This window comes from Vanessa cardui, chromosome 30 (genome assembly GCF_905220365.1).
Source record: "Vanessa cardui chromosome 30, ilVanCard2.1, whole genome shotgun sequence".
Lineage (NCBI taxonomy): Eukaryota > Metazoa > Arthropoda > Insecta > Lepidoptera > Nymphalidae > Vanessa > Vanessa cardui.
Window position 1 is genome coordinate 6,000,343 of NC_061152.1, and position 27,495 is coordinate 6,027,837.

The following is a 27,495-nucleotide window of genomic DNA, read 5'->3' on the forward strand; positions in this document are numbered from 1 at the left end:
TTATTAAAATAATCTGTCAACATAATTAATGGCGTCGAAGCGGCAACTACTCGGCCAATATTGATATTGTGTACATTTTGTGAAGCAATGAGAAAATGGATGGTTTCATTAATTCAAAGATAGAGAAACAAACGACATATCAAATATATCGAGCATGTCGGCTTTGTGGTGATGGTATTGGCTACAAAATGCCAATAATTCAAAATGTTGTCAACTTGGACGGCGCCGAAGTGGAACTCAAACAGATAAATAAAATTTTAACAAAAAGAAAAACCGACTTCACACAAAATACTATTTTAAAACAAATGAATGTGCACGAAAAAGTAATAAAAATAATTGCGTATTCAACATATTTTTTAGAGTCTTCCTAAGTTAAATGAAATGAAAAATATTAGACTACTTAAAAGTCGATTAACGATTATATCATGTAGTTATAGTTATTGGTATATTTTGAGCCGGTGTCAGCCACGGTGCCCTTGCCCCAACAATCAAAAGAAAGAAGCGATACGAGCCCCTTGATTGATCCAGTATATTATTGTGTAAAAGGTAATTTGTAAAAAACATATTTGTTAAAGTATTCTCGTATTGTTTTTTGATAGATATACTGTAGGGTTTTATTGGCTGACACCGACTCCAAATATAACAATAATTATAACTACATGATATAATCGTTAATCGACTTTTAAGTAGTCTAATATTTTTCATTTCATTTAACTTAGGAAGACTCTAAAAAATATGTTGAATACGCAATTATTTTTATTACTTTTTCGTGCACATTCATTTGTTTTAAAATAGTATTTTGTGTGAAGTCGGTTTTTCTTTTTGTTAAAATTTTATTTATTTTTTGATTTTAAGTGAAGCTGATGTTGACTAACTATTTTTTTTTTAATATGGATAGATTAAGCGTTCCGTTTATATGAGTCAGAAACTACTGCAAAAATAGACTTTCGAAAATGCGGATTTAATACGTCACGCGGCGTAAACTACAAGGATCCCTCGAAAGAGCTGTAATCGAACTCAGCAAAAAAGCTTTGAAAAAGACCAACTATATTTCGGACATCATATGACATCACATCACATACACAAAATTTGATTAAAGATAGTAAGAAATTCTGCCCCATATCGCACCCTAACTGCGAGCCGTATAGGAGTTCCATCACTACATAGTATAAAACAAAGTCGCTTTCTCTGTCCCTATATCTTTAAATCTACGCAACGGATTTTGATGCGGTTTTTTTTAAAAGATAGTGTGATTCAAGGGGAAGGTTTGTGTATATAATACATGAACAATATAGTAAAGAAACACTGATAATTTTAGAAGTTTGCGGTGTGATGTCGTATATAAACAAATTCTGTAGTATATTTAGTATCAGTATTGCACCCGTGCGAAGCCGGGGTGGGTAGCTAGTTGATTATAATATTCGACTATGATAATTACATAAACATAACCACATTACGGAAGGTGACTCAAATATCCAAATAACCTATAAATAAAAGATTCGACCGAGTATCGCTAACGTGCTCCTCAGAATTGTTCCGTTCCCTTCCGTTCCGTTACTTTGTCATGGATCCTGTGCTCAGAACCTTACCAAACTTTCACCAAATTACCCTTGAAGTATATATTTTATAATAAAAAAAGAATTATCAAAATTGGTTAACGTGATTTTCAGTTATTCACCTATTTGTCGCGCATATACATAATGCAAATTTAAGATTTGAAAATACGCGAATGTGTCCAAATTGAGGTTAATAAACTCATAATCACTTGCCTATAACGTGATATATGTGAATATTTAAAGTGTCGTGAAGTGTTTCCTATGATACGATGTTTTTATTTGTTACCAAACAATGTCTGTTTTCAACCGACTTCCAAAAAGGAGGAGGTTATCAATTCGTCTATATATATATATATTTTTTTTTTTTTTTTTTTTTATGTTTGTTACCTCATAACTTTTTACTGGGTGGACCGATTTTGATAATTTTTTTTTGTTTGAAAGGTAGTGCTTCCCGTGGGGTCCCATTTTTTTTTTATTTTTTTCCGATGATGGTATCCGTATGAAAACGACATAAGTCTTAAATTTGTATTATGTATATGCGCGACAAATAGGTGAATAACTCAAAATCACGTTAACCAATTTTGATGATTCTTTTTTTATTATAAAGGATATACTTTAAGGGTAGTTTGGTGAAAGTTTGATAAGGTTCTGAGCACAGGATCCATGACAAATTAAGGGAACGGGAGGGAACGGAACAATTCTGAGGAGCACGTTAGCAATACTCGGTCGAATCTTTTATTTATGGGTTACTTGGATATTTGAATCACCTTCCGGAACGTGGTTATGTTCATGTAATTGTCATAATCGAATATTATAATCAACTAGCGACCCGCCCCGACTTCTCACGGGTGCAATACTGATACTAAATATTTTTAATTTAATTAGTATACTAAAGAATTTGTTTATTTACGAAATCACATTGCAAACTTCTAAAATTGTCAGTGTTTCTTTACTATATTGTTCATTTATTATATACACAAACCTTCCCCTTGAATTACACTATCTATTAAAAAAAACCGCATCAAAATCCGTTGCGTAGTTTTAAAGATATAGGGATAGAGAAAGCGACTTTATTTTATACTATGTATTGACGGAACTCCTAAACGGCTTACAGTTAGGGTGTGATTTGGGGCAGAATTTCTTTCTGTCTTTAATCAAATTTTGTATATATGATGTGATGTCATATGATGTACGACATAGCATACGAATAGCTCTTTTGCAAAGTTTTTTTACTGAGGTCGATTACAGCTCATTCGAGGATGGTACCTCGTAGTTTATGCCGCATGACGTATTAAAGCCGCATTTTCGAAAACTGACACCGACTCCAAATATAGCAATAATTATAACTACATTATATAATCGTAAATCGACTTTTAAGTAGTCTAATATTTTTCATTTCATTTTACCTAGGAGGACTCTCAAAACTGTGTTAAATATGCAATTATTTTTATTACCTTTTAGTGCATTTTAATTTGTTTTAAAATACTGTTCTGTTTGAAGTCGGTTTTTCTTTTTGTTAAAATTTTATTTATTAATACCAAACACTGTCAAGTGCCCTACTTGTAATGTACTCGAAATTAATTTTGATCGGGAATGTTTGCGCTTATTTCAGTATAAAAATATTGAATCCCGCTTGCTTTCGATGCAATATTTATGACAACCTTAATACAAAACAATTAAATGTGCGGTAACAGCAACTTTCAAAAACATCATAAAAAAAGCTTACTATTCAATAAATAAACATAACTTAATACTTTTTACTAATGTGACGTACATAATTATATATAGCATGTGAGAAATAAAAACTATATTCCTTTTCAGGTCCACCAAGACGACAAAATGCCCCAATTAATATGCGAATTATGTGTGAATAAAGTAGACGATTTCTACGAATTCCTGGAAATGTGCAGACAAACAAACAAACGGACGAGGCTGAGACTGGGCTTGCCTCCGCAGGCTATGCCTAGAGGAGCGGTAAGGGTAATATAATAAACTGCTTCAAATTTATACATATAACTTAAAAATTGGCAACTTTACATGTATTAGTTACTTATATATCTTATACCCTAACCTACATAGGATACAATATAATCTATAGTAAAGTAAAAAGTAAAGTAACAGCCTGTAAATTACCCACTGCTGGGCTAAGGCCTCCTGCCCCATTAAGGAGAGAGTTTGGAACATATTCCACCACATTGTTTCAATGCACCCGGTGGAATGCACATGTGGCAGAATTTCGATGCAGGTTTCCTCATGATGTTTTAATTCACTTCCGAGCACGAGATGAATTATAAACACATACATATATAGTGGTGCTTACCTCGGTTTCAACCCGAAATCATTAGTTAAGATGCATGAGTTCTAACCACTGGGCCATCTCGGTTCCTTAATACACAATAATATAATCTATATTTGTCATGAAATATATTTTTATTAATATAATAACAACTTTAATACTTTCCTGAACAGTCAGGTACAGGTTCAGGGTAGAACCGGTAGTAGCTTCGCTAAATTGTACAATGACGATCCAAAAGTGCTTGTAAAAACCTACTTAAATAAAGTTTATTTTGATTTTGTATTATAGTTAAAAAAAATTGAATTATTATTTTATTTTTTTTGAGTCGAGATGGCCCAGTGGTTCGAACGCGTGCATCTTAACCGATGATTGCGGGTTCAAACCCAGGCAAGCACCGCTGTTTCATGTGCTTAATTTTTTCTTTATAATTCATCTCGTGCTCTGCGGTGAAGGAAAACATTGTGAGGAAACCGGCATGTGACAAATTTCATAGAAATTCTGCCACATGTGTATTCCACCAGCCCGCATTGGAACAGCGTGGTGGAATATGTTCCAAACCTTCTCCTCAAAGGGAGAGGAGGCCTTTAGCCCAGCAGTGGGAATTTACAGGCCGTTGTTGTTGTTTGTTTGTTGTTGAATTATTTTTAATTGCATGACTTGCTTAAATTCAAGATTTGTCTGCTTTCGTACTTCCATGGGGATACGCTATAGATTAGCTACCAATATCAATTACAAGATGTCTTTGCTCATCTACTTAATAGATAATTAATATTTCCAGTCAGACGACGGAGACTGCATCCTCGTTGTTACAGAACCCGAATTTATCAATGAAGATTCGAATGAAATTTCATTAAGGTCTAGAAATACATACAAGAATAAGAAAGGTGATAGCAATGAAACGGTACGTATAATCTGTGATAATTTGTTATAATTAAAGATAATTTTGTTTTAAATAGGAAACACGGTCATTTATAGTCATTCCATAGTGTCAAACAAAGTGCCTTACCGTCATCTGCCCCTATATATGCTTAGATCTTGAAAATTAAGCGACAGATTTTTATGTGGTTTTTTTTAATAAATAGTTTATCGAGAGGAAGGTTTTTGTATATAATACATGAACAGAATAGTCAACAAACACTGATAATTTTAGAACTGTCTAATGTAATGTCGTAAATGAACAAATTCTTTAGCTATAGATATATTTAAACCATTTAGTATGAGCATTGCAAAAAACAGTATCTATTTTTCTTGGAGTTCAAGTTTGCTTCATACGAAATTTCATCAAATTCGGTTCAGAATTGTTTGTGAAAGGGCGACAAACAGACACACAGTGTATGTTTATAATATTAATAGTTTAGTAGGCATAGTATTCGATACCTACGTACGCTCGGCTCGACTGTCTGCTATCTTATTTTTGCGCTAGCTAGCAGAACTGACCACAAGTTCAGTTACATCTATACACATAATAAAATTGGAGTGTCTGTTTGTAATATTCAAATAGTCCTTTTTCAACCGACTTAAAAAAGGAGGAGGTTATCAATTTGTCTGTATTTTTTTTTTTTTTTATGTTTGTTACCTCATAACTTTTTACTGGGTGGACCGATTTTGATAATTTTTTTTTGTTTGATGGTATCCGTATGAAAACGACATAAGTCTTAAATTTGCATTATGTATATGCGCGACAAATAGGTGAATAACTCAAAATCACGTTAACCAATTTCGATAATTCTTTTTTTATTATAAAGGATATACTTTAAGGGTAGTTTGGTGAAAGTTTGGTAAGGTTCTGAGCACAGGATCTATGACAAATTAAGGGAACGGGAGGGGACGGAACAATTCTGAGGAGCACGTTAGCAATACTCGGTCGAATCTTTTATTTATGGGTTACTTGGATATTTGAATCACCTTCCGGAACGTGGTTATGTTCATGTAATTGTCATAATCGAATATTATAATCAACTAGCGACCCGCCCCGACTTCTCACGGGTATACTGATACTAAATGTACTAAAGAATTTGTTTATTTACGACATCACATTGCAAACTTCTAAAATTGTCAGTGTTTCTTTACTATATTGTTCATTTATTATATACACAAACCTTCCCCTTGAATTACACTATCTATTAAAAAAACGCATCAAAATCCGTTGCGTAGTTTATAGATATAGGGACAGAGAAAGCGACTTTGTTTTCAACCGACTTCCAAAAGGAGGAGGTTATCAATTCGTCTGTATTTTTTTTTTTTTTTTTTAATGTTTGTTACCTCATAACTTTTTACTGGGTGGACCGATTTTGATAATTTTTTTTTTGTTTGAAAGGTAGTGCTTCCCCTGGGGTCCCATTTTTTTTATTTTTTTTTCCGATGATGATATCCATGTGAAAACGACATAAGTCTTAAATTTGCATTATGTAAATGCGCGACAAATAGGTGAATAACTGAAAATCACGTTAACCAATTTTGATAATTCTTTTTTTAGTATAATATTAGAAGAAAATTAAAATCAAAATTAAAAAAGGATATATAAGGACTACTGGTTGGCGATAATCGTCTATTCGCTTAGCTGTCAGAATATTTAGCGATTTTGCCTGTCATAGAATAAAAAATTGTTTTGTTGGCTGCCATTTAAATATTCAAAAAATATTATTTCTTCATTTCTATTTCTAATATCAGAAGCGGGATTCGAAGGTTGAAAAGCCATTGAAAGCCTACATTTCTGATTTTATAAACTAAATTAGTACTACTTTTTGGTTATTACCTGGTGATTTGATTAATTAATATTCAGACGGAGTTTTTGTCTTTGCGATGCCTTCCAACGACCAACGTAACAAGCGAAAGCGTCGCGAGCGCACTCCTTCACCCAACCCGATGGAAGAGATTTTGAGAAGATTACGCGCGTTGGAAGACCATCAACCCCGTGCGTCTGTGGAGACGCAAGCTATCGCAACGAACAGCGCTGCCCCTAGCCGCGAGCTGCCCAACACCACACCATCGACATCAGTGCTTGTGGTCCCAACACCGCTGCATGAGCTGGCGTCTGCGCAAGTGGGGACGCATCCGCTCCACTCCTCCACGACTACACGTAACATAAACAAGGAAACAAGGCAGTCTGAGGACGTGGTGACGCACGCTGCGGAGCGTCTTTTGACCGCCATCAACTGTGCTCAGGTCAGATCCAACCAATATTTTGTCTCTGATTTTGATCCGGGTGTTCATGATTTTGACTCGTGGTGTGATGAAGTAGAGAGAGCTCGTATTGCTAACTATTGGGACGACAGGGAATGCCTTGCTCGCGTGGGTCATTGCCTAAAAGGGGAATCTCGCACCTGGCTGAGCCAATGGACAAGCAATATTCGCACGTGGTCCAATTTCAAGGTAGAACTAAAAGCGTTATGCCCACGATCAGTCGATGTCGCGAACATTCTTTATGATGTAATGCGGACAGAGTCCGATAAATTCTCCACATATGCTGAGTATGCTCGCAAATCGCTTTTAAGGTTACGCATTGTGAAAGGTCTTAGTAGTGAGCTGCTTACTGCTATTATTATTCGTGGAATTTCGGATCCTCAAATTCGTGCCATGGCTGCCAACGCTAAACTATCACCTGATTCTATTGTGGAGTTTTTATCGAGCTTTGTTAAACCTTCTAACAACTTTAAGAAAGTGTATTTTAATGATAACCGAACTTACAAGTCTTTCAACCATAATCATTCAAATCGCAAACCGGTAAAACGTCAGTATGATTGTAAAGATTTGAAATCAATAAAGTGTTTCCATTGTAATCAGTTCGGTCATAAGATCGTAAATTGTAACAAACAGTCGAAATCAATTTTAAACAGTAGCGAAGAAAAGATAAACTCCTTAGCGACATCTCGTAGCGATGTATTGAAGTGTACATTTTGCAAAAAAATGGGTCATTCCGAGAGTACTTGTTTTGCTAAGGAACGCACAAATTCTCGAAATAGTAATGGTGTCAACTTTTGTCGCGAAATTTCGGGCTGTTATAAAAATCGTGACGTGACAACTGCTGTCATACTAGGAATACCGATAGACGTGTTAATTGATAGTGGCTCATGTGTTTCATTAATGTCAAATAACGTCGTCAAACATTTTTCTTGTCAAATAAAACCTACTAATCAATTATTACGCGGTTTAGGCGGTACGGAAGTTAGATCGGAATCATTTGTGACCCTACCCGTTGAGTTTACCGATATGACAATAGAAATTGATTTTTGTATTGTGGATAGTGATAGTTTGAATGTACCCGTCATAATCGGTACAGACGTACTGAATAGAAAAGGTATTACTTATGTTAGGACCGGTAACTGCCAACGTTTAGTACATAGTGATGTGACTGTAAACTATACAATGCAAGTAAATACAATTTCTTTGTCCGATCAAGTGAATACATCGGTATCTGGAAATCATAAGGAACGGTTAATAGAGATCTTAAATAAATATTCCGAATTCTTTTTAAGTGGTACCACGACCACAACAGTAAAAGATAGTGAGATGCACATCAAGTTAACAACTGACGTGCCTGTATATTACAGACCTTACAAGTTATCTTACGACGAAAAATTAAAAGTACGTGCTATAGTAAAGGATTTGCTCGATAAAGGAATTATTCGCGAGTCCGACTCAGAGTACGCTAGTCCGATTTTACTAGTAAAAAAGAAGGATGGTTCTGATAGAATGGTCGTGGACTATCGAGCACTGAATCGAATTACTGTCAAAATGAGATATCCACTCCCCTTGATCAACGACTACATAGATAGGCTAGGTAACGCTCGCTGGTTCAGCTCTTTAGATATGGTTTCCGGGTTTCATCAGCTCAGAGTTGCTGAAGAGTCCATTCACAAGACCGCATTCGTTACACCTGATGCTCAATACGAATTTTGCAAGGTACCTTATGGCTTAGCAAATGCGCCTATTTTTTACCAGAAAACTATCTCAAAAACCCTCAAAACCTTCATGGATTCTGGAAAAGTCATGGTTTATATTGATGATGTACTAATTTTTACTGAAGGGATTGATGAGAACCTCGTTTTATTAGATTCTGTTATAAAAACATTAACTGATGCAGGTTTTTCACTTAATTTAAAAAAATGTACTTTCCTTACTAATGAAATAGAATACTTAGGTAGGATTATAAAAGATGGTCAGGTCAGGCCGAGTAATTATAAAATTGATGCTTTAGTTAAATCGCCGCGACCGAATAATGTCAAACAGGTTCGCCAATTTCTTGGCCTCGCAGGATATTTCCGAAGATACATTCCTAATTACGCGATTAAGACTGCACCAATCGCCGCTCTAACTAGAAAAGGTGTAATCTTTAACTGGAGTGATGATCACGAAAATGCACGTCAAGAGATTATTACTTATTTAACCCATGAACCGATTTTAGCAATATTCGATCCGGAATTGACAACGGAATTGCATACAGATGCCAGTTCTATTGGCTATGGCGGGATTCTTATGCAAATACACAAAGACAACCGCAGACGGGTTGTTGCTTATTTTAGTAAGTTGACCACTAGTGCGGAATCCAAATATCACAGCTATGAGCTGGAGACCCTAGCGGTAGTAAAATCATTGCTACATTTTAGGCAATATTTGATTGGTAAATCCTTTAAAATAATTACAGATTGCAATGCATTAAAAATGACACAACGTAAAAAGGATCTCCAACCCAGAGTTGCAAGATGGTGGATTTACATGCAGGATTTTGATTTCTCTCTGGAGTACCGTAAAGGTGTACTTATGTCACACGTAGACTACTTGAGTAGGAATCCGATCAATGTAATTAATGTTGTTGAAAAACCACAAAATTGGGCTCAAGTGGCACAGGCGGGTGACGAGGAGACATTAAAACTAATCGAAAAATTAGATAACGGTGAATTAGATAACACGCGTTACATGAAACGTAATAACCTCCTGTATTATAGGTATGACGTCACTGGTGAGCAAGCGCGATTTTTATGTTTTGTTCCAAAAGCATTTAGGTTAAGTTTATTACGCGTTTTTCATGACGAGCATGAACATATTGGTGTAGATAAAACAAGCGATCTGATCCTGCGACAGTTTTGGTTCCCCGGTCTTAGACACTTTGTTAGGAAGTATATCACACACTGCATAATATGTATTTCACATAAGCAAGTACCTCGCGCATCATTGCAGCCAATATCCTCTTGGCAAAAGTCTCCGATACCATTTCATACAATACATGCAGATGTACTCGGACCACTGAGAGAAAGTAATGGTCATAGACATGTACTCATTATAATTGACGCATATACTAAATACTGTCTACTTTATGCCTTACCGAGACAAGATAGTAACGAATTGAAACGCGTAATGACCCAAATAATATCTCTGTTTGGTACTTTTAAAAGGCTAGTGTGCGATAGAAGTCGTATGTTTAATAACCATGAGTTTATGAATTGGATTTCTAACTATGGAATAGAAATGCATTTCGTTACCCCTGAAATGCATCAGGAAAATGGTCAAGTTGAACGTTATTGCCGTACTGTTTTAAATATGATAAGAGTCGAAGTAAATTATAACAAAAATGATTGGTCTGAAATATTATGGAAACTGCAATTAGTCTTAAATATTACCAAACATAAAACTACTCAATATTCGCCACTAAATCTCTTAATCGGCACTGATTCCACTACACCTTTGATAAATTCGTTAGTTAGAGATATAACTTGCGAAGGCTCTAATCCAAATCGCGATGCAATTCGCGAGATAAGACGGCAACATGCGGAACGACTTATTAATCAAAATAAAGAAAAACAAGACCTATATGTAAATAAAAATAGGAAAACCCCTAAAAAGTTTCAGGTAAATGATTTAGTTTATGTCATTAAGAACTCTCAATGTAGCGGAAAATTGGATAGCAGTATGAGAGGCCCATATAAAGTTAGTAAGATCCTATCTAACGATCGGTACGAGGTCCAACTGTTAGCTGGAGCTTATGGAAAGACTACTCAGGCAGCTGCAACATACATGGTCTTATGGAGGGGAGAATGGACACCCGAGACTTGCGCGGCATTTTTTGAAGGTACTTGATGTACTTGCTCCGCTGTTTGCTTTGTTAACTGATATACTTCTTGTTTTCTATCCTATTCTTGAGTTAGATTACGTACTAAACTAGCCCGTATTTCTGAGTTTTGGCCATGTTGTGTAAAGAGTTGTGTTCAGTGGAAGAGACCCGAGTAAATCCTGTGCGCCATGGTATCGGGTTGACCCTGACACTGGTGGTTTCTGGGGTGAGTCGGTGGCGCAACCGACAACAGACCTGTGTAAATCCAGCCTTTATTCGATGACACTGGTGGTTTCTGGGGTGAGTCGGTGGCGCAACCGACAACAGACCTGTGTAAATCCAGCCTTTATTAGGTATCTGGGGTGACCTACTAGAGACCGATGTAAATCCTGAGTGCACGAGTATGTGCAGGGTATTTGGTTGCGTGGGAACAGACCTGTGTAAAGCCTATGTGATTGAAAAGCTTATGTGTGCCGTCTATTTATGTTTGATGGTCATGTTGAACTTAGCTAATTCGTACGTAATCTAACGCTTCTTTGTGAAATTAGGCCAACTGCTAATAATAACAGAGGTAAATAAGTGTGATTAATTTAGACTGTGTGTGTCTTGACAGATAACGATGATGATGACGCAGAGCAGCCATTGAACGCAGAGCAGCCATTGAACGCGGAGGTTGTTGCTGGACCATCATCGAGTTCCTGCTGAGGACTTCGAGCACGCAGTCCCGTCAGGAGAAGCCGTATTAGAAGAAAATTAAAATCAAAATTAAAAAAGGATATATAAGGACTACTGGTTGGCGATAATCGTCTATTCGCTTAGCTGTCAGAATATTTAGCGATTTTGCCTGTCATAGAATAAAAAATTGTTTTGTTGGCTGCCATTTAAATATTCAAAAAATATTATTTCTTCATTTCTATTTCTAATAATAAAATATATACTTCAAGGGTAATTTGGTGAAAGTTTGGTAAGGTTCTGAGCACAGGATTCATGACAAAGTAACGGAACGGAAGGGAACGGAACAATTCTGAGGAGCACGTTAGCGATACTCAATCGAATCTTTTATTTATAGGTTATTTGGATATTTGAGTCACCTTCCGTAATGTGGTTATGTTTATGTAATTATCATAGTCGAATATTATAATCAACTAGCTACCCACCCCGGCTTCGCACGGGTGCAATACTGATACTAAATATACTACAGAATTTGTTTATTGACGACATCACATCGCAAACTTCTAAAATTATCAGTGTTTCCTTACTATATTGTTCATGTATTATATACACAAACATTCCCCTTGAATCACACTATCTTTTAAAAAAAACCGCATCAAAATCCGTTGCGTAGATTTAAAGATATAGGGACAGAGAAAGCGACTTTGTTTTATACTATGTAGTGATGGAACTCCTATACCGCTCGCAGTTAGGGTGCGATATGGGGCAGAATTTCTTACTATCTTTAATCAAATTTTGTGTATGTGATGTGATGTCATATGATGTACGAAATATAGTTGGTCTTTTTCAAAGTTTTTTTGCTGAGTTCGATTACAGCTCTTTCGAGGGATCCTTGTAGTTTACGCCGCGTGACGTATTAAATCCGCATTTTCGAAAGTCTATTTTTGCTTTATTCGCAAGTTTCCTTTGAAATTGTCCTCGAAGTAGTTTCTGACTCATATAAACGGAACGCTTAATCTATCCATATTAAAAAAATTAGTTAGTCAACATCAACTTCACTTAAAATCAAAAAATAAATAAAAATTTTAACAAAAAGAAAAACCGACTTCAAACAAAACACTATTTTAAAACAAATGAATATGCACGAAAAAGTAATAAAAATAACTGCGTATTCAACATATTTTTTAGAGTCTTCCTAAGTTAAATGAAATGAAAAATATTAGACTACTTAAAAGTCGATTAACGATTATATCATGTAGTTATAATTATTGTTATATTTGGAGTCGGTGTCAGCCAATAAAACCCTACAGTATATCTATCAAAAAACAATACGAGAATACTTTAACAAATATGTTTTTTACAAATTACCTTTTACACATTAATATACTGGATCAATCAAGGGGCTCGTATCGCTTCTTTCTTTTGATTGTTGGGGCAAGGGCACCGTGGCTGACACCATCTTAACCGATGATTGCGGGTTCAAACCCAGGCAAGCACCGCTGTTTCATGTGCTTAATTTTTTCTTTATAATTCATCTCGTGCTCTGCGGTGAAGGAAAACATTGTGAGGAAACCGGCATGTGACAAATTTCATAGAAATTCTGCCACATGTGTATTCCACCAGCCCGCATTGGAACAGCGTGGTGGAATATGTTCCAAACCTTCTCCTCAAAGGGAGAGGAGGCCTTTAGCCCAGCAGTGGGAATTTACAGGCCGTTGTTGTTGTTTGTTTGTTGTTGAATTATTTTTAATTGCATGACTTGCTTAAATTCAAGATTTGTCTGCTTTCGTACTTCCATGGGGATACGCTATAGATTAGCTACCAATATCAATTACAAGATGTCTTTGCTCATCTACTTAATAGATAATTAATATTTCCAGTCAGACGACGGAGACTGCATCCTCGGTGTTACAGAACCCGAATTTATCAATGAAGATTCGAATGAAATTTCATTAAGGTCTAGAAATACATACAAGAATAAGAAAGGTGATAGCAATGAAACGGTACGTATAATCTGTGATAATTTGTTATAATTAAAGATAATTTTGTTTTAAATAGGAAACACGGTCATTTATAGTCATTCCATAGTGTCAAACAAAGTGCCTTACCGTCATCTGCCCCTATATATGCTTAGATCTTGAAAATTAAGCGACAGATTTTTATGTGGTTTTTTTTAATAAATAGTTTATCGAGAGGAAGGTTTTTGTATATAATACATGAACAGAATAGTCAACAAACACTGATAATTTTAGAACTGTCTAATGTAATGTCGTAAATGAACAAATTCTTTAGCTATAGATATATTTAAACCATTTAGTATGAGCATTGCAAAAAACAGTATCTATTTTTCTTGGAGTTCAAGTTTGCTTCATACGAAATTTCATCAAATTCGGTTCAGAATTGTTTGTGAAAGGGCGACAAACAGACACACAGTGTATGTTTATAATATTAATAGTTTAGTAGGCATAGTATTCGATACCTACGTACGCTCGGCTCGACTGTCTGCTATCTTATTTTTGCGCTAGCTAGCAGAACTGACCACAAGTTCAGTTACATCTATACACATAATAAAATTGGAGTGTCTGTTTGTAATATTCAAATAGTCCTTTTTCAACCGACTTAAAAAAGGAGGAGGTTATCAATTCGTCTGTATTTTTTTTTTTTTTTTTTAATGTTTGTTACCTTATAACTTTTTACTGGGTGGACCGATTTTGATAATTTTTTTTTTGTTTGAAAGGTAGTGCTTCCCGTGGGGTCCCATTTTTTTTATTTTTTTTCCGATGATGATATCCATGTGAAAACGACATAAGTCTTAAATTTGCATTATGTAAATGCGCGACAAATAGGTGAATAACTGAAAATCACGTTAACCAATTTTGATAATTCTTTTTTTATTATAAAATATATACTTCAAGGGTAATTTGGTGAAAGTTTGGTAAGGTTCTGAGCACAGGATTCATGACAAAGTAACGGAACGGAAGGGAACGGAACAATTCTGAGGAGCACGTTAGCGATACTCAATCGAATCTTTTATTTATAGGTTATTTGGATATTTGAGTCACCTTCCGTAATGTGGTTATGTTTATGTAATTATCATAGTCGAATATTATAATCAACTAGCTACCCACCCCGGCTTCGCACGGGTGCAATACTGATACTAAATATACTACAGAATTTGTTTATTGACGACATCACATCGCAAACTTCTAAAATTATCAGTGTTTCCTTACTATATTGTTCATGTATTATATACACAAACATTCCCCTTGAATCACACTATCTTTTAAAAAAAACCGCATCAAAATCCGTTGCGTAGATTTAAAGATATAGGGACAGAGAAAGCGACTTTGTTTTATACTATGTAGTGATGGAACTCCTATACCGCTCGCAGTTAGGGTGCGATATGGGGCAGAATTTCTTACTATCTTTAATCAAATTTTGTGTATGTGATGTGATGTCATATGATGTACGAAATATAGTTGGTCTTTTTCAAAGTTTTTTTGCTGAGTTCGATTACAGCTCTTTCGAGGGATCCTTGTAGTTTACGCCGCGTGACGTATTAAATCCGCATTTTCGAAAGTCTATTTTTGCTTTATTCGCAAGTTTCCTTTGAAATTGTCCTCGAAGTAGTTTCTGACTCATATAAACGGAACGCTTAATCTATCCATATTAAAAAAATTAGTTAGTCAACATCAACTTCACTTAAAATCAAAAAATAAATAAAAATTTTAACAAAAAGAAAAACCGACTTCAAACAAAACACTATTTTAAAACAAATGAATATGCACGAAAAAGTAATAAAAATAACTGCGTATTCAACATATTTTTTAGAGTCTTCCTAAGTTAAATGAAATGAAAAATATTAGACTACTTAAAAGTCGATTAACGATTATATCATGTAGTTATAATTATTGTTATATTTGGAGTCGGTGTCAGCCAATAAAACCCTACAGTATATCTATCAAAAAACAATACGAGAATACTTTAACAAATATGTTTTTTACAAATTACCTTTTACACATTAATATACTGGATCAATCAAGGGGCTCGTATCGCTTCTTTCTTTTGATTGTTGGGGCAAGGGCACCGTGGCTGACACCATCTTAACCGATGATTGCGGGTTCAAACCCAGGCAAGCACCGCTGTTTCATGTGCTTAATTTTTTCTTTATAATTCATCTCGTGCTCTGCGGTGAAGGAAAACATTGTGAGGAAACCGGCATGTGACAAATTTCATAGAAATTCTGCCACATGTGTATTCCACCAGCCCGCATTGGAACAGCGTGGTGGAATATGTTCCAAACCTTCTCCTCAAAGGGAGAGGAGGCCTTTAGCCCAGCAGTGGGAATTTACAGGCCGTTGTTGTTGTTTGTTTGTTGTTGAATTATTTTTAATTGCATGACTTGCTTAAATTCAAGATTTGTCTGCTTTCGTACTTCCATGGGGATACGCTATAGATTAGCTACCAATATCAATTACAAGATGTCTTTGCTCATCTACTTAATAGATAATTAATATTTCCAGCCAGACGACGGAGACTGCATCCTCGGTGTTACAGAACCCGAATTTATCAATGAAGATTCGAATGAAATTTCATTAAGGTCTAGAAATACATACAAGAATAAGAAAGGTGATAGCAATGAAACGGTACGTATAATCTGTGATAATTTGTTATAATTAAAGATAATTTTGTTTTAAATAGGAAACACGGTCATTTATAGTCATTCCATAGTGTCAAACAAAGTGCCTTACCGTCATCTGCCCCTATATATGCTTAGATCTTGAAAATTAAGCGACAGATTTTTATGTGGTTTTTTTTAATAAATAGTTTATCGAGAGGAAGGTTTTTGTATATAATACATGAACAGAATAGTCAACAAACACTGATAATTTTAGAACTGTCTAATGTAATGTCGTAAATGAACAAATTCTTTAGCTATAGATATATTTAAACCATTTAGTATGAGCATTGCAAAAAACAGTATCTATTTTTCTTGGAGTTCAAGTTTGCTTCATACGAAATTTCATCAAATTCGGTTCAGAATTGTTTGTGAAAGGGCGACAAACAGACACACAGTGTATGTTTATAATATTAATAGTTTAGTAGGCATAGTATTCGATACCTACGTACGCTCGGCTCGACTGTCTGCTATCTTATTTTTGCGCTAGCTAGCAGAACTGACCACAAGTTCAGTTACATCTATACACATAATAAAATTGGAGTGTCTGTTTGTAATATTAAAATAGTCCTTTTTTACTCAATGCATGTATGTATATATACACAGTACATGATATATGTACCTTGTATACATACATGTATGCATACAAAAATTTTTTTTTTACAATTTTTTTGTTTGTTCCGACTATTCTTTGGAACGGCTGGACCGATTTTGACGAGACTTTCACTGGCAGATAACTGATATAATAAGGAGTAACTTCAAAAGTGCTTGTAAAAGCCTACTTAAATGAAGTTTATTTTGATTTTGTATTATAGTTAAAAAAAATTGAATTATTATTTTATTTTTTTTGAGTCGAGATGGCCCAGTGGTTCGAACGCGTGCATCTTAACCGATGATTGCGGGTTCAAACCCAGGCAAGCACCGCTGTTTCATGTGCTTAATTTTTTCTTTATAATTCATCTCGTGCTCTGCGGTGAAGGAAAACATTGTGAGGAAACCGGCATGTGACAAATTTCATAGAAATTCTGCCACATGTGTATTCCACCAGCCCGCATTGGAACAGCGTGGTGGAATATGTTCCAAACCTTCTCCTCAAAGGGAGAGGAGGCCTTTAGCCCAGCAGTGGGAATTTACAGGCCGTTGTTGTTGTTTGTTTGTTGTTGAATTATTTTTAATTGCATGACTTGCTTAAATTCAAGATTTGTCTGCTTTCGTACTTCCATGGGGATACGCTATAGATTAGCTACCAATATCAATTACAAGATGTCTTTGCTCATCTACTTAATAGATAATTAATATTTCCAGCCAGACGACGGAGACTGCATCCTCGGTGTTACAGAACCCGAATTTATCAATGAAGATTCGAATGAAATTTCATTAAGGTCTAGAAATACATACAAGAATAAGAAAGGTGATAGCAATGAAACGGTACGTATAATCTGTGATAATTTGTTATAATTAAAGATAATTTTGTTTTAAATAGGAAACACGGTCATTTATAGTCATTCCATAGTGTCAAACAAAGTGCCTTACCGTCATCTGCCCCTATATATGCTTAGATCTTGAAAATTAAGCGACAGATTTTTATGTGGTTTTTTTTAATAAATAGTTTATCGAGAGGAAGGTTTTTGTATATAATACATGAACAGAATAGTCAACAAACACTGATAATTTTAGAACTGTCTAATGTAATGTCGTAAATGAACAAATTCTTTAGCTATAGATATATTTAAACCATTTAGTATGAGCATTGCAAAAAACAGTATCTATTTTCTTGGAGTTCAAGTTTGCTTCATACGAAATTTCATCAAATTCGGTTCAGAATTGTTTGTGAAAGGGCGACAAACAGACACACAGTGTATGTTTATAATATTAATAGTTTACTTACTTACTTGGTGGTAGGGCTTTGTGCAAGCCCGACTGGGTAGGTAGCACCCACACATCAGTTATTCTACCGCCAAATAACAGTACTCAGTACTGTTGTGTTCCGGTTTGAAGGGTGAGTGAGCCAGTGTAACTACAGGCACAAGGGACATAACAACTTAGTTCCCAAGGTTGGTGGCACATTGACGATATAAGGAATAGTTAATATTTCTTACAGCGTCATTGTCTATGGGTGATGGTGACCACTTACCATCAGGTGGCCCATCTGCTCGTCCACCAACCTATAAAAAAAAAAGAAAAAATTAGAGGTAATAGAGATTATTATTGATCTTAATAATGAATATTCGCTTATTGACGACTTCCATGGTCGAGTGGTGTGTACACCGGTTTTCATGGGTACGCTACTCTGAGGTCACGGGTTCGATTCCCGGCCGAGTCGATGTAGATTACCTTTAGTTTTCTATGTTGTCTTGGGTCTGGGTGTATGTGGTACCGTCGTTACTTCTGATTTCCATAACACAAGTGCTTCAGCTACTTACATTGGGATCAGAGTAATGTATGTGATGTTGTCTCATATTTATTTATTATTATTATAACTTTTCAGATGTCAAATAACATGTCGAAAAGAGACATAAAGGATAAAAGAAATGAAGCGAGGGCTCTACGGAGCAAGCGGCCCAGTCCTCCACGCTTGAGAGGTACGAAGAGATATAACGATGAAGAAGAAAAGCTCAGCAAACTGCAGGTACAATGTTTTACCGAGCTCTTGTTTAACTTGAAATGTTTCTTGTCTGTGATCTTGTAAGCTTATACAGTGTAAACTGGGTCAGTGAGACTTGAAAGGTACTGCAATGTTGTTTCACTTATATTGAAATAATGCAATTGATGATAGCTGAGATGGCCCAGTGGTTAGAACTCGTACATCTTAACCGATGATTGCGGGTTCAAACCCAGGCAAGCACCACTATATATATGTGCTTAATTTGTGTTTATAATTCATCTCGTTTTCGGTGGTGCAGGAAAACATCGTGAGGAAACCTGCATGTGTATAATTTCATCAAAATTCTGCCACATGTTCCTTCACCGCTGAGCACGAGATGAATTATAAAGACAAATTAAGCACATGAATCAGCGGTGCTTGCCTGGGTTTGAACCCGCAATCATCGGTTAAGATGCACGCGTTCTAATCACTGGAGACAATAGTTTTTTTTTTTCATTAGAACAACCAATAGTAGACAAAAAAATATCCAACGACAGGAAATAAAATTATTATTATTAAAAAAAATCCTAGTAAAACGATATGTTCCAAACCTTCTCCTCAAAGGGAGAGGAGGCCTTTAGCCCAGCGGTGGGAATTTATAGACTGTTGTTGAGACAGACAGAGATACTTACGCAATTAGATTATTAGTATGGATGGTTGTTTCAGAGCGACGATAATTCGTACCTGACCCCGAGGCTGAAGAGGCCGCGGGACAGAGAGGTGGCTAGCAAGAAAGAGATGCAAAATAAGAAAGTCAAGTAAGTACAATATATATTTAACGGCAGAGGTGGTTGGTTTGAGTGGTTGTTCTCACAATCAGACATTATGTGTGGGCGTTATGCGGGTGCGGTTAATTAATAATAGTTCCGTAATCACTCAAACAATTTAGTTTTAAACACAAATCAAATTTGAATACAAAAATGTCCCTTATAAATAAAATCTCCATTGATATGAGTTTTGACTCCGCGACCTAATCATTTCATACTGATACGAGTACTTCTTCTATTCATGTTCAACTTATTGAGAGTTAGACTTACTTATGATTATGGGTATTGGATTTTGAAAAGATCGTATGTTTTGCGAACGATTTCGATTACACGATCGTACATCGTACAAGAGCCCAAAAGGACGTATAAATACGATTTAAATCGTACGGTTGGCAACGCTGCTGAAGTGGTGTGTCGCCGACTAGCACCGACCCATCTAGACTCCGTCGTATTATGCAATACTGACAACGCTTGCGATTCGTCAAATCACCTCCCGTATTGTTGACATCTCCGACATATTACTCCAATTATACTAACAGCTGCCTGTCTTTTCTATTCGCACGCATTTTACATGGCGTCTAAGCCCATCATTGTGGGTACCACCCACTCATCAGATGATCTAGTACCAATTGATGATACTTACTTTATTGTTCTCAGCTAGTGTAACCATAGGCACAGTAGACAGAATTATGGTAGATTTTAGTACTGAAAGCGGTGAATTATATGTAACGAATGCTTGTGGCGTGGCTTGTTGCCCATTCTCCTCATTCAGGGACCTCTTGCCACATAACAAAGCTTTCGCACAAAATCTTTTTTTTTATTTTTATTCGGTGTAGATTGATATTTCGACATCATCTACGAATGTCTTGTTCACGAATTTTGTCTTATAATTGGAATAAAGGATACCTCTTCAAATCGGAACATAATCTGTATCAGTGTGTGAGGTAGCTTACCAGATGTCCACAAAACCCTACCAAGTGCCAGTTAAATTAATCCACCGATTCCTCACCAAATCGAAACACAGTGTATATTACGATGAGTGTCTGTGATAGTTTAGATGTCCACAAAGCCCAGAAAATTTATCCATCTGTCCATCAATTCCAGGTTCCAGGAGAGGGCGCTGCCTCAACGCGCGACGCGGACCTCTCCGAACGTGAAGTCCAAATCACCACCCCCATCACACAAGTGTAGCACCTGCCAGGCGGAGTTTGATAACTACCGCTCATTGAACAACCATATGAGAGCTCACACGCACAAGTAAGTGTTATAAAAGTCCTACTGATTCACTGCTGGTCCAGTTCCATGTTATGGTAGTCCATCATCCTTTAAATAAAACTAGTTATAAAGGATCTCACGGAGGTCACGGGTAGTAACTTGTTGGTAGGGCTTTGTGCAAGCCCGTCTGGGTAGGTACCACCCCCTCATCAGTTATTCTACCGCCAAATAACAGTACTCAGTACTGTTGTGTTCCGGTTTGTAGGGTGCGTCAGTGTAACTTCAGGCACAAGGGACAAGACATCTTAGTTCCCAAGGTTGGTGGTGCATTGACGATGTAAAGAATGGTTAATATTTCTTACAGCGTCATTGCCTATGGGTGATGGTGACCACTTACCATCAGCCGCCAACGTCCGCCAAGGTCCGCCAACCTATACAATAAAGAAAAAAAAAAGACCACGAACGCTGTAAAGTGCTCGAAACGTCGGGATGTCAAAAATAATTAATATACGCGATTCAAATCCGTTATAACTAGTTTTATTTAAATGTGTAATAATCGCGAAATTTTAAGACAAAATTAGTCCATCATCCTCCTGCCCTTATCATAATATTATTTAGGGTCGGCGCAGCATGTCTTCTCCTTCCATACTTCTCTTTCTAACCATATTGTCTTTCACACAATCCATCCATCGTTTTTTTGTCCTCTACCTCTTGTTACATTAAAAATTATTTTCATAATTTTAACTTTTTTTTATAATTATATAAAACGTCACAAAAGTGTCAATTCGCTAAATTCCGTGCCATTGACCCATTTTCCACTTGGTTTATGTCGGTGTTGCTAGTTGGCTTCAACTTGGCATTTTCTAAAATTTTAATTAATAAAATAAATTACATTTATTTTAAAGGTGCATTAAAACAATTATTAAAATAAGATTTTAATCATCTAATTCGTTTGTTGAATTTTATTAGAGGTCATTTCACATCGTTTCAGATTAATTTATTAGCTGTCTTCCAGTTTAAAGGTTAGTTCTTCGATGTAGGTGTCGGAGTCTAGTTATGATAAATTTACTTTGCCTCATTTTTGTGTTAATGTTTATTCTTTTTATATATTATTTTACGTATCTTCTTATAACGTTTATTATATAACGTTTCATTAATAAATACATATATAAATATCATTTTCGATAAATTAATACGAATCAATAACTAAACTCTACATATGTCACTACAGTACTCTATCGATACACGAACTTTCGTATTTTATCATCATGTACATATACGAATACAATAGTATATAATAATAATGTTATTTATTACATACGTATCGTATATTATACGACTAGTATAGTAATTAATAATATCTATTATTATAATTTTTAAAACGATATACGGGTGAAATGAACGAATGTACGTATATTACGTAGTCTCTATAATACAATACACGAACGTTCAAACGAATAGTCTTTCATATCGACACACTTTGTGAAATCCTCGAACGTGTCTCGAAAAACTCGTTTTTCTTGTTCGTTCGTCGTCGTCTTTGTTGTTGTTGTTGTTGTTGTTGTTGTTGTTGTTGTTGTTTTTTTCTTTTATTTGTTTTTGAATTTTATCATATTGAGATAGGCAAAAAATCGTTCCCTCGGTCCAGTATAGGTTGTACTTTGGTTAGTTTGGAAGGGAAAGGATTTAGGGAGGGAGTGGTGTTGGGAGAGGGGGGGTTCGGGGGTTATTTTAGGGGGGAATGTTGTTGCATCAGCGAGTCTATTGGGGATATGAGATAGAAAAAAAAAAAAAATCACATTCCGTTCGAACGCGCCGAATGTCATCTTCGTCGCCAGGCATATATAAGGAGTAGTGATGGTTCGAACGTCGAACGTACCGAATTGTGTTCGTGAGACGCGAAGTGACCGTTCAATACTCTCGTATGACGAAAACGTATTATATGTCTTATCCATTTGTTTGTCGAGTGTATCTTGCGTAAAACGACGACGTGATGTGTTTCTCGTAGTCTCTTACTCTTGGTAGTTTACTACTTGAATATCGTCGCGATCGTCGCGGAAACACTGCAATACACAATAAACACACGGTGGTTAAATGATAATATTATATTTGTTTTCGTTCTGTAAAACTGTGCCGACCGACGGACGCACGTAAATCTCTCTGCCTCATGCGTACCCTCTTCGTCGTCGTCGTCGTCTTCGTCGTCGCTATCGCTACGATTATATCCTCATAATATAATTTGTTGATTTATCGTAGTCGATATGCGACGTCGTCGTGACGCGCGATACGAGTGTAACGTTAAAGACGGAGTTCTTAAAAGATTCAGTGTATTCGTACATACATATATTTTATATGTGAACGGTCGTTTCTAAAACTCTTTTATATCAATTATCATGTACATAAAATACATAAACCGAGTATCGGTACGATCACTCAAACACCGGGCGTCGATCCCAATGTTTTACGATAATAATCGTTGAACAATAAATACGTACACGTCGTGTGCGAAGTGTTATTAAAATTAAATCGATCTCGTTCAGAACGTTCGAATTCGTGACCTTTATGTGTCATTCTGTGACGACGACGAACGCCGTTCGTGTGTCTCATTGAAATATAAAAAGTCAACCGTTTAAATCGATCGCGTCTAACGCGATCGACTATACGGTGAGACGCTCGTTTCATATTGAATCTTACGTATGTATGTGAAATATGAAATCGAGAGAGGAGAAAGATATTTTGACGACTCGAACGAGTCTCTCGTATATCAGTTAGCTCCCTGGTTGATCCTGCCAGTAGTTATATGCTTGTCTCAAAGATTAAGCCATGCATGTCTCAGTGCAAGCCGTATTAAGGCGATACCGCGAATGGCTCAATATATCAGTTTTGGTTCCTTAGATCTTACTCAGTTACTTGGATAACTGTGGTAATTCTAGAGCTAATACATGCAATCAGAACTCTGACCAGTGATGGGATGAGTGCTTTTATTAGATCAAAACCAATCGACGGAGGGCGTCTCGTCCGAAGTCGTTAATTTTGATGAATCTGGATAACTTTTGCCGATCGCATGGTCCAGTACCGGCGACGCATCTTTCAAATGTCTGCCTTATCAACTTTCGATGGTAGTTTCTGCGACTACCATGGTTGTCACGGGTAACGGGGAATCAGGGTTCGATTCCGGAGAGGGAGCCTGAGAAACGGCTACCACATCCAAGGAAGGCAGCAGGCGCGCAAATTACCCACTCCCGGCACGGGGAGGTAGTGACGAAAAATAACGATACGGGACTCTTTCGAGGCCTCGTAATCGGAATGAGTACACTTTAAATATTTTAACGAGGAACAATTGGAGGGCAAGTCTGGTGCCAGCAGCCGCGGTAATTCCAGCTCCAATAGCGTATACTAAAATTGTTGCGGTTAAAAAGCTCGTAGTTGCATTTGTGCGCCGCGCTGTCGGTGCACCGCATCCGCGGTGATACTGACACGTCTGCGGAGCATATCGTCGGTGAGCCGGCGGTAAAACGCCGGTTCAATATCAAAATCCTATCGCGGTGCTCTTCAGTGAGTGTCGAGATGGGCCGACAATTTTACTTTGAACAAATTAGAGTGCTCAAAGCGGGCTCAAAATGCCGCTTGAATATTTCGTGCATGGAATAATAGAATATGATCTCGGTTCTATTTTGTTGGTTTTCAGAACTCCGAGGTAATGATTAATAGGGATAACTGGGGGCATTCGTATTGCGACGTTAGAGGTGAAATTCTTGGATCGTCGCAAGACGAACATCAGCGAAAGCATTTGCCAAAGGTGTTTTCATCAATCAAGAACGAAAGTTAGAGGTTCGAAGGCGATTAGATACCGCCCTAGTTCTAACCGTAAATATGTCATCTAGCGATCCGCCGACGTTACTACAATGGCTCGGCGGGCAGCTTCCGGGAAACCAAAGATTTTGGACTCCGGGGGGAGTATGGTTGCAAAGCTGAAACTTAAAGGAATTGACGGAAGGGCACCACCAGGAGTGGAGCCTGCGGCTTAATTTGACTCAACACGGGAAATCTCACCAGGCCCGGACACCGGAAGGATTGACAGATTAATAGCTCTTTCTTGATTCGGTGGGTGGTGGTGCATGGCCGTTCTTAGTTGGTGGAGCGATTTGTCTGGTTAATTCCGGTAACGAACGAGACTCTAGCCTGCTAAATAGGCGTCGTCATTTAGGTGTGCTCGATTTCGGTCGAGCAACTCACTGGCGGCGTATTAAAATTCTTCTTAGAGGGACCGGCGGCTTCGAGCCGCACGAGATTGAGCAATAACAGGTCTGTGATGCCCTTAGATGTCCTGGGCCGCACGCGCGCTACACTGAAGGAATCAGCATGTTCTCCCTGGCCTAGAGGCCCGGGCAACCCGTTGAAACTCCTTCGTGCTGGGGATTGGGGTTTGCAATTATCCCCCATAAACGAGGAATTCCTAGTAAGCGCGAGTCATAAGCTCGCGTTGATTACGTCCCTGCCCTTTGTACTCACCGCCCGTCGCTACTACCGATTGAATGATTTAGTGAGGTCTTCGGACCGACACGCGGTGGCTTCACGGCCGTCGGCGTTGCTGGGAAGTTGACCAAACTTGATCATTTAGAGGAAGTAAAAGTCGTAACAAGGTTTCCGTAGGGGAACCTGCGGAAGGATCATTAACGTTAACGTTATCAATCTCTTTCTCTATGTAGATCGAGTGCGATGATGAACGATAATATCAAATAACAAAAAAATAATAATAATAAGAACGTCAATCAGCGTCGTCGTCGATACGCACGTACGCGCACACGCACGCACCTACGAAACTACTACTACTACTACTAAAACTACGTTATCGAGTCCTCGACGTACGCGTGAGATACGATATACGTGTGTAAGTAGTATACGTAACGTAAAGTAACGTGGTGATGTGTTTCTGTGTTCGTTCGTTCGTACGTTCGTCTTCACTGAATAGAAACGGGATTATTATTATTTAAAAACAAGCGATCAGACGTTCGAGATTGTCGTTTTTCGATGCGAAGACGCGATTTTCTAAACTACAACATCAACGACAACAACTCGATGATTTTTATGATCACTCTTGTTGTGTGTACGTGTTGTGTCGCGAGAGTCGTGTAACGCGTCTTATTCGATATATTTCAGAATGTCGGTTGCGAGGAAAGTACGTCGTGTTATTGATTTAACACATCGTCATCTTCATATAAAATGTATTTCTTTTTTTTTATTTTTTTTTTTTTAATATATTTTTTTTTTATTTTTTTCTCTATACACTGAAAAAGAAGAGATAAATAAATAAAAATAAAAATATATACCATTCGAATCACTAATATCACCGACGTATAAAATCGTACGAGTGATCGTAGAAATCATATAATTATACAAGTAACAAACGAAAAATAAACCATTACCCTGGACGGTGGATCACTTGGCTCGCGGGTCGATGAAGAACGCAGTTAACTGCGCGTCATGGTGTGAACTGCAGGACACATTTGAACATCGACATTTCGAACGCACATTGCGGTCCGTGGAGAAACATCCAGGACCACTCCTGTCTGAGGGCCGGCTGTATAAAAATATAAACCACACTGTTCAATGTTTAATGTCGTGTCGTCGTCGTAGTCGTATGATGATATCGACGTTTTACCGAACATATGACGGTATCCGCGTTCGATGTAATAATGCGTTATTTTTATTATTATCACAATAATAATATAATGCAAATTCATTCGTTCTCGGTCCGTTCAAATATTATAAAATACGATGTGTATGTATGTTTACGTAATATGCGTGTGTATATATATGTAAATATATATACGTTCGTGTGTACGTCTACGTCACGGAGTTTCGTTTTTGCGACGTCAGAGAGACTGAGAGCTCGTCGCTCGTCTTCGTTGACGAGAGATAGCGCCCATCTCCGACCTTTCGATCGTTTCTTCAAAGTCATCGATCAAAAAGGGTTATCGGAGATTAGGTGATATCATATTCGTCTCGATATATCGAGTGTGTACGTCCTTTCATTTATCCGACGTCAAAATTTCGATAACAAAAGCTCCGCGATCGTTGATACGTATACGAAACGAACGTGTATTATATGCGATACATATGCGTTTACGTGATGACATCGAAACGTTCGTATTATTATGATATGTACGTAATAATCAATCATGTATTATATACATAACAAGTAGGCGGACTCGACGTCCGAAGAGCGCGTCGACGCCGACGTCGGAACGACTGATGATGATGATTCTTCTGATCTCGTCTCGACGAATGCGGCGCCGTCGCGTTGACGGATATCGCGTCTGCCTCGTTTTTTTTTATCGTTGGCCTCAGATCAGGGAGGATCACCCGCCGAATTTAAGCATATTAGTAAGCGGAGGAAAAGAAACTAACCAGGATTTCCTTAGTAGCGGCGAGCGAACAGGAAATAGCCCAGCACTGAATCCCGCGGTTGTAACGATCGCGGGAGATGTGGTGTTCGGGAGGTATCGCTTTCTCGTCGTCGCCGCTCCTGTCCAAGTTCGTCTTGAACGGGGCCGTTTTCCCGTAGAGGGTGCCAGGCCCGTAGCGACGGAGCGAGACGGCGAGAGGTACTCTCCTC

General features: G+C 37.3%; 1 protein-coding gene, 2 non-coding genes and 1 pseudogene across 3 annotated transcripts; all 4 read left to right on the forward strand.

The window, feature by feature from the left end:
• The first annotated feature begins 1,723 nt into the window (after positions 1 to 1,723).
• LOC124542262 lies at positions 1,724 to 13,780 on the forward strand. Its single transcript, XM_047120220.1, has 4 exons — positions 1,724 to 1,745; positions 3,378 to 3,530; positions 4,631 to 4,753; positions 13,453 to 13,780. The coding sequence occupies exons 2-4, from the start codon at positions 3,396 to 3,398 to the stop codon at positions 13,603 to 13,605; spliced, it is 411 nt and encodes a 136-aa protein (XP_046976176.1). The 5' UTR covers positions 1,724 to 1,745; positions 3,378 to 3,395; the 3' UTR covers positions 13,606 to 13,780.
• A 9,869-nt stretch (positions 13,781 to 23,649) lies between these two features.
• Positions 23,650 to 25,552, forward strand: LOC124542369. The gene has a single exon (XR_006967324.1). It is a non-coding gene; the product is annotated as a small subunit ribosomal RNA (ribosomal RNA).
• Positions 25,553 to 26,299: 747 nt separating this feature from the next.
• LOC124542367 lies at positions 26,300 to 26,456 on the forward strand. The gene has a single exon (XR_006967322.1). It is a non-coding gene; the product is annotated as a 5.8S ribosomal RNA (ribosomal RNA).
• A 762-nt stretch (positions 26,457 to 27,218) lies between these two features.
• LOC124542366 overlaps positions 27,219 to 27,495 on the forward strand; it is a 9,502-nt pseudogene continuing 9,225 nt past the window's right edge.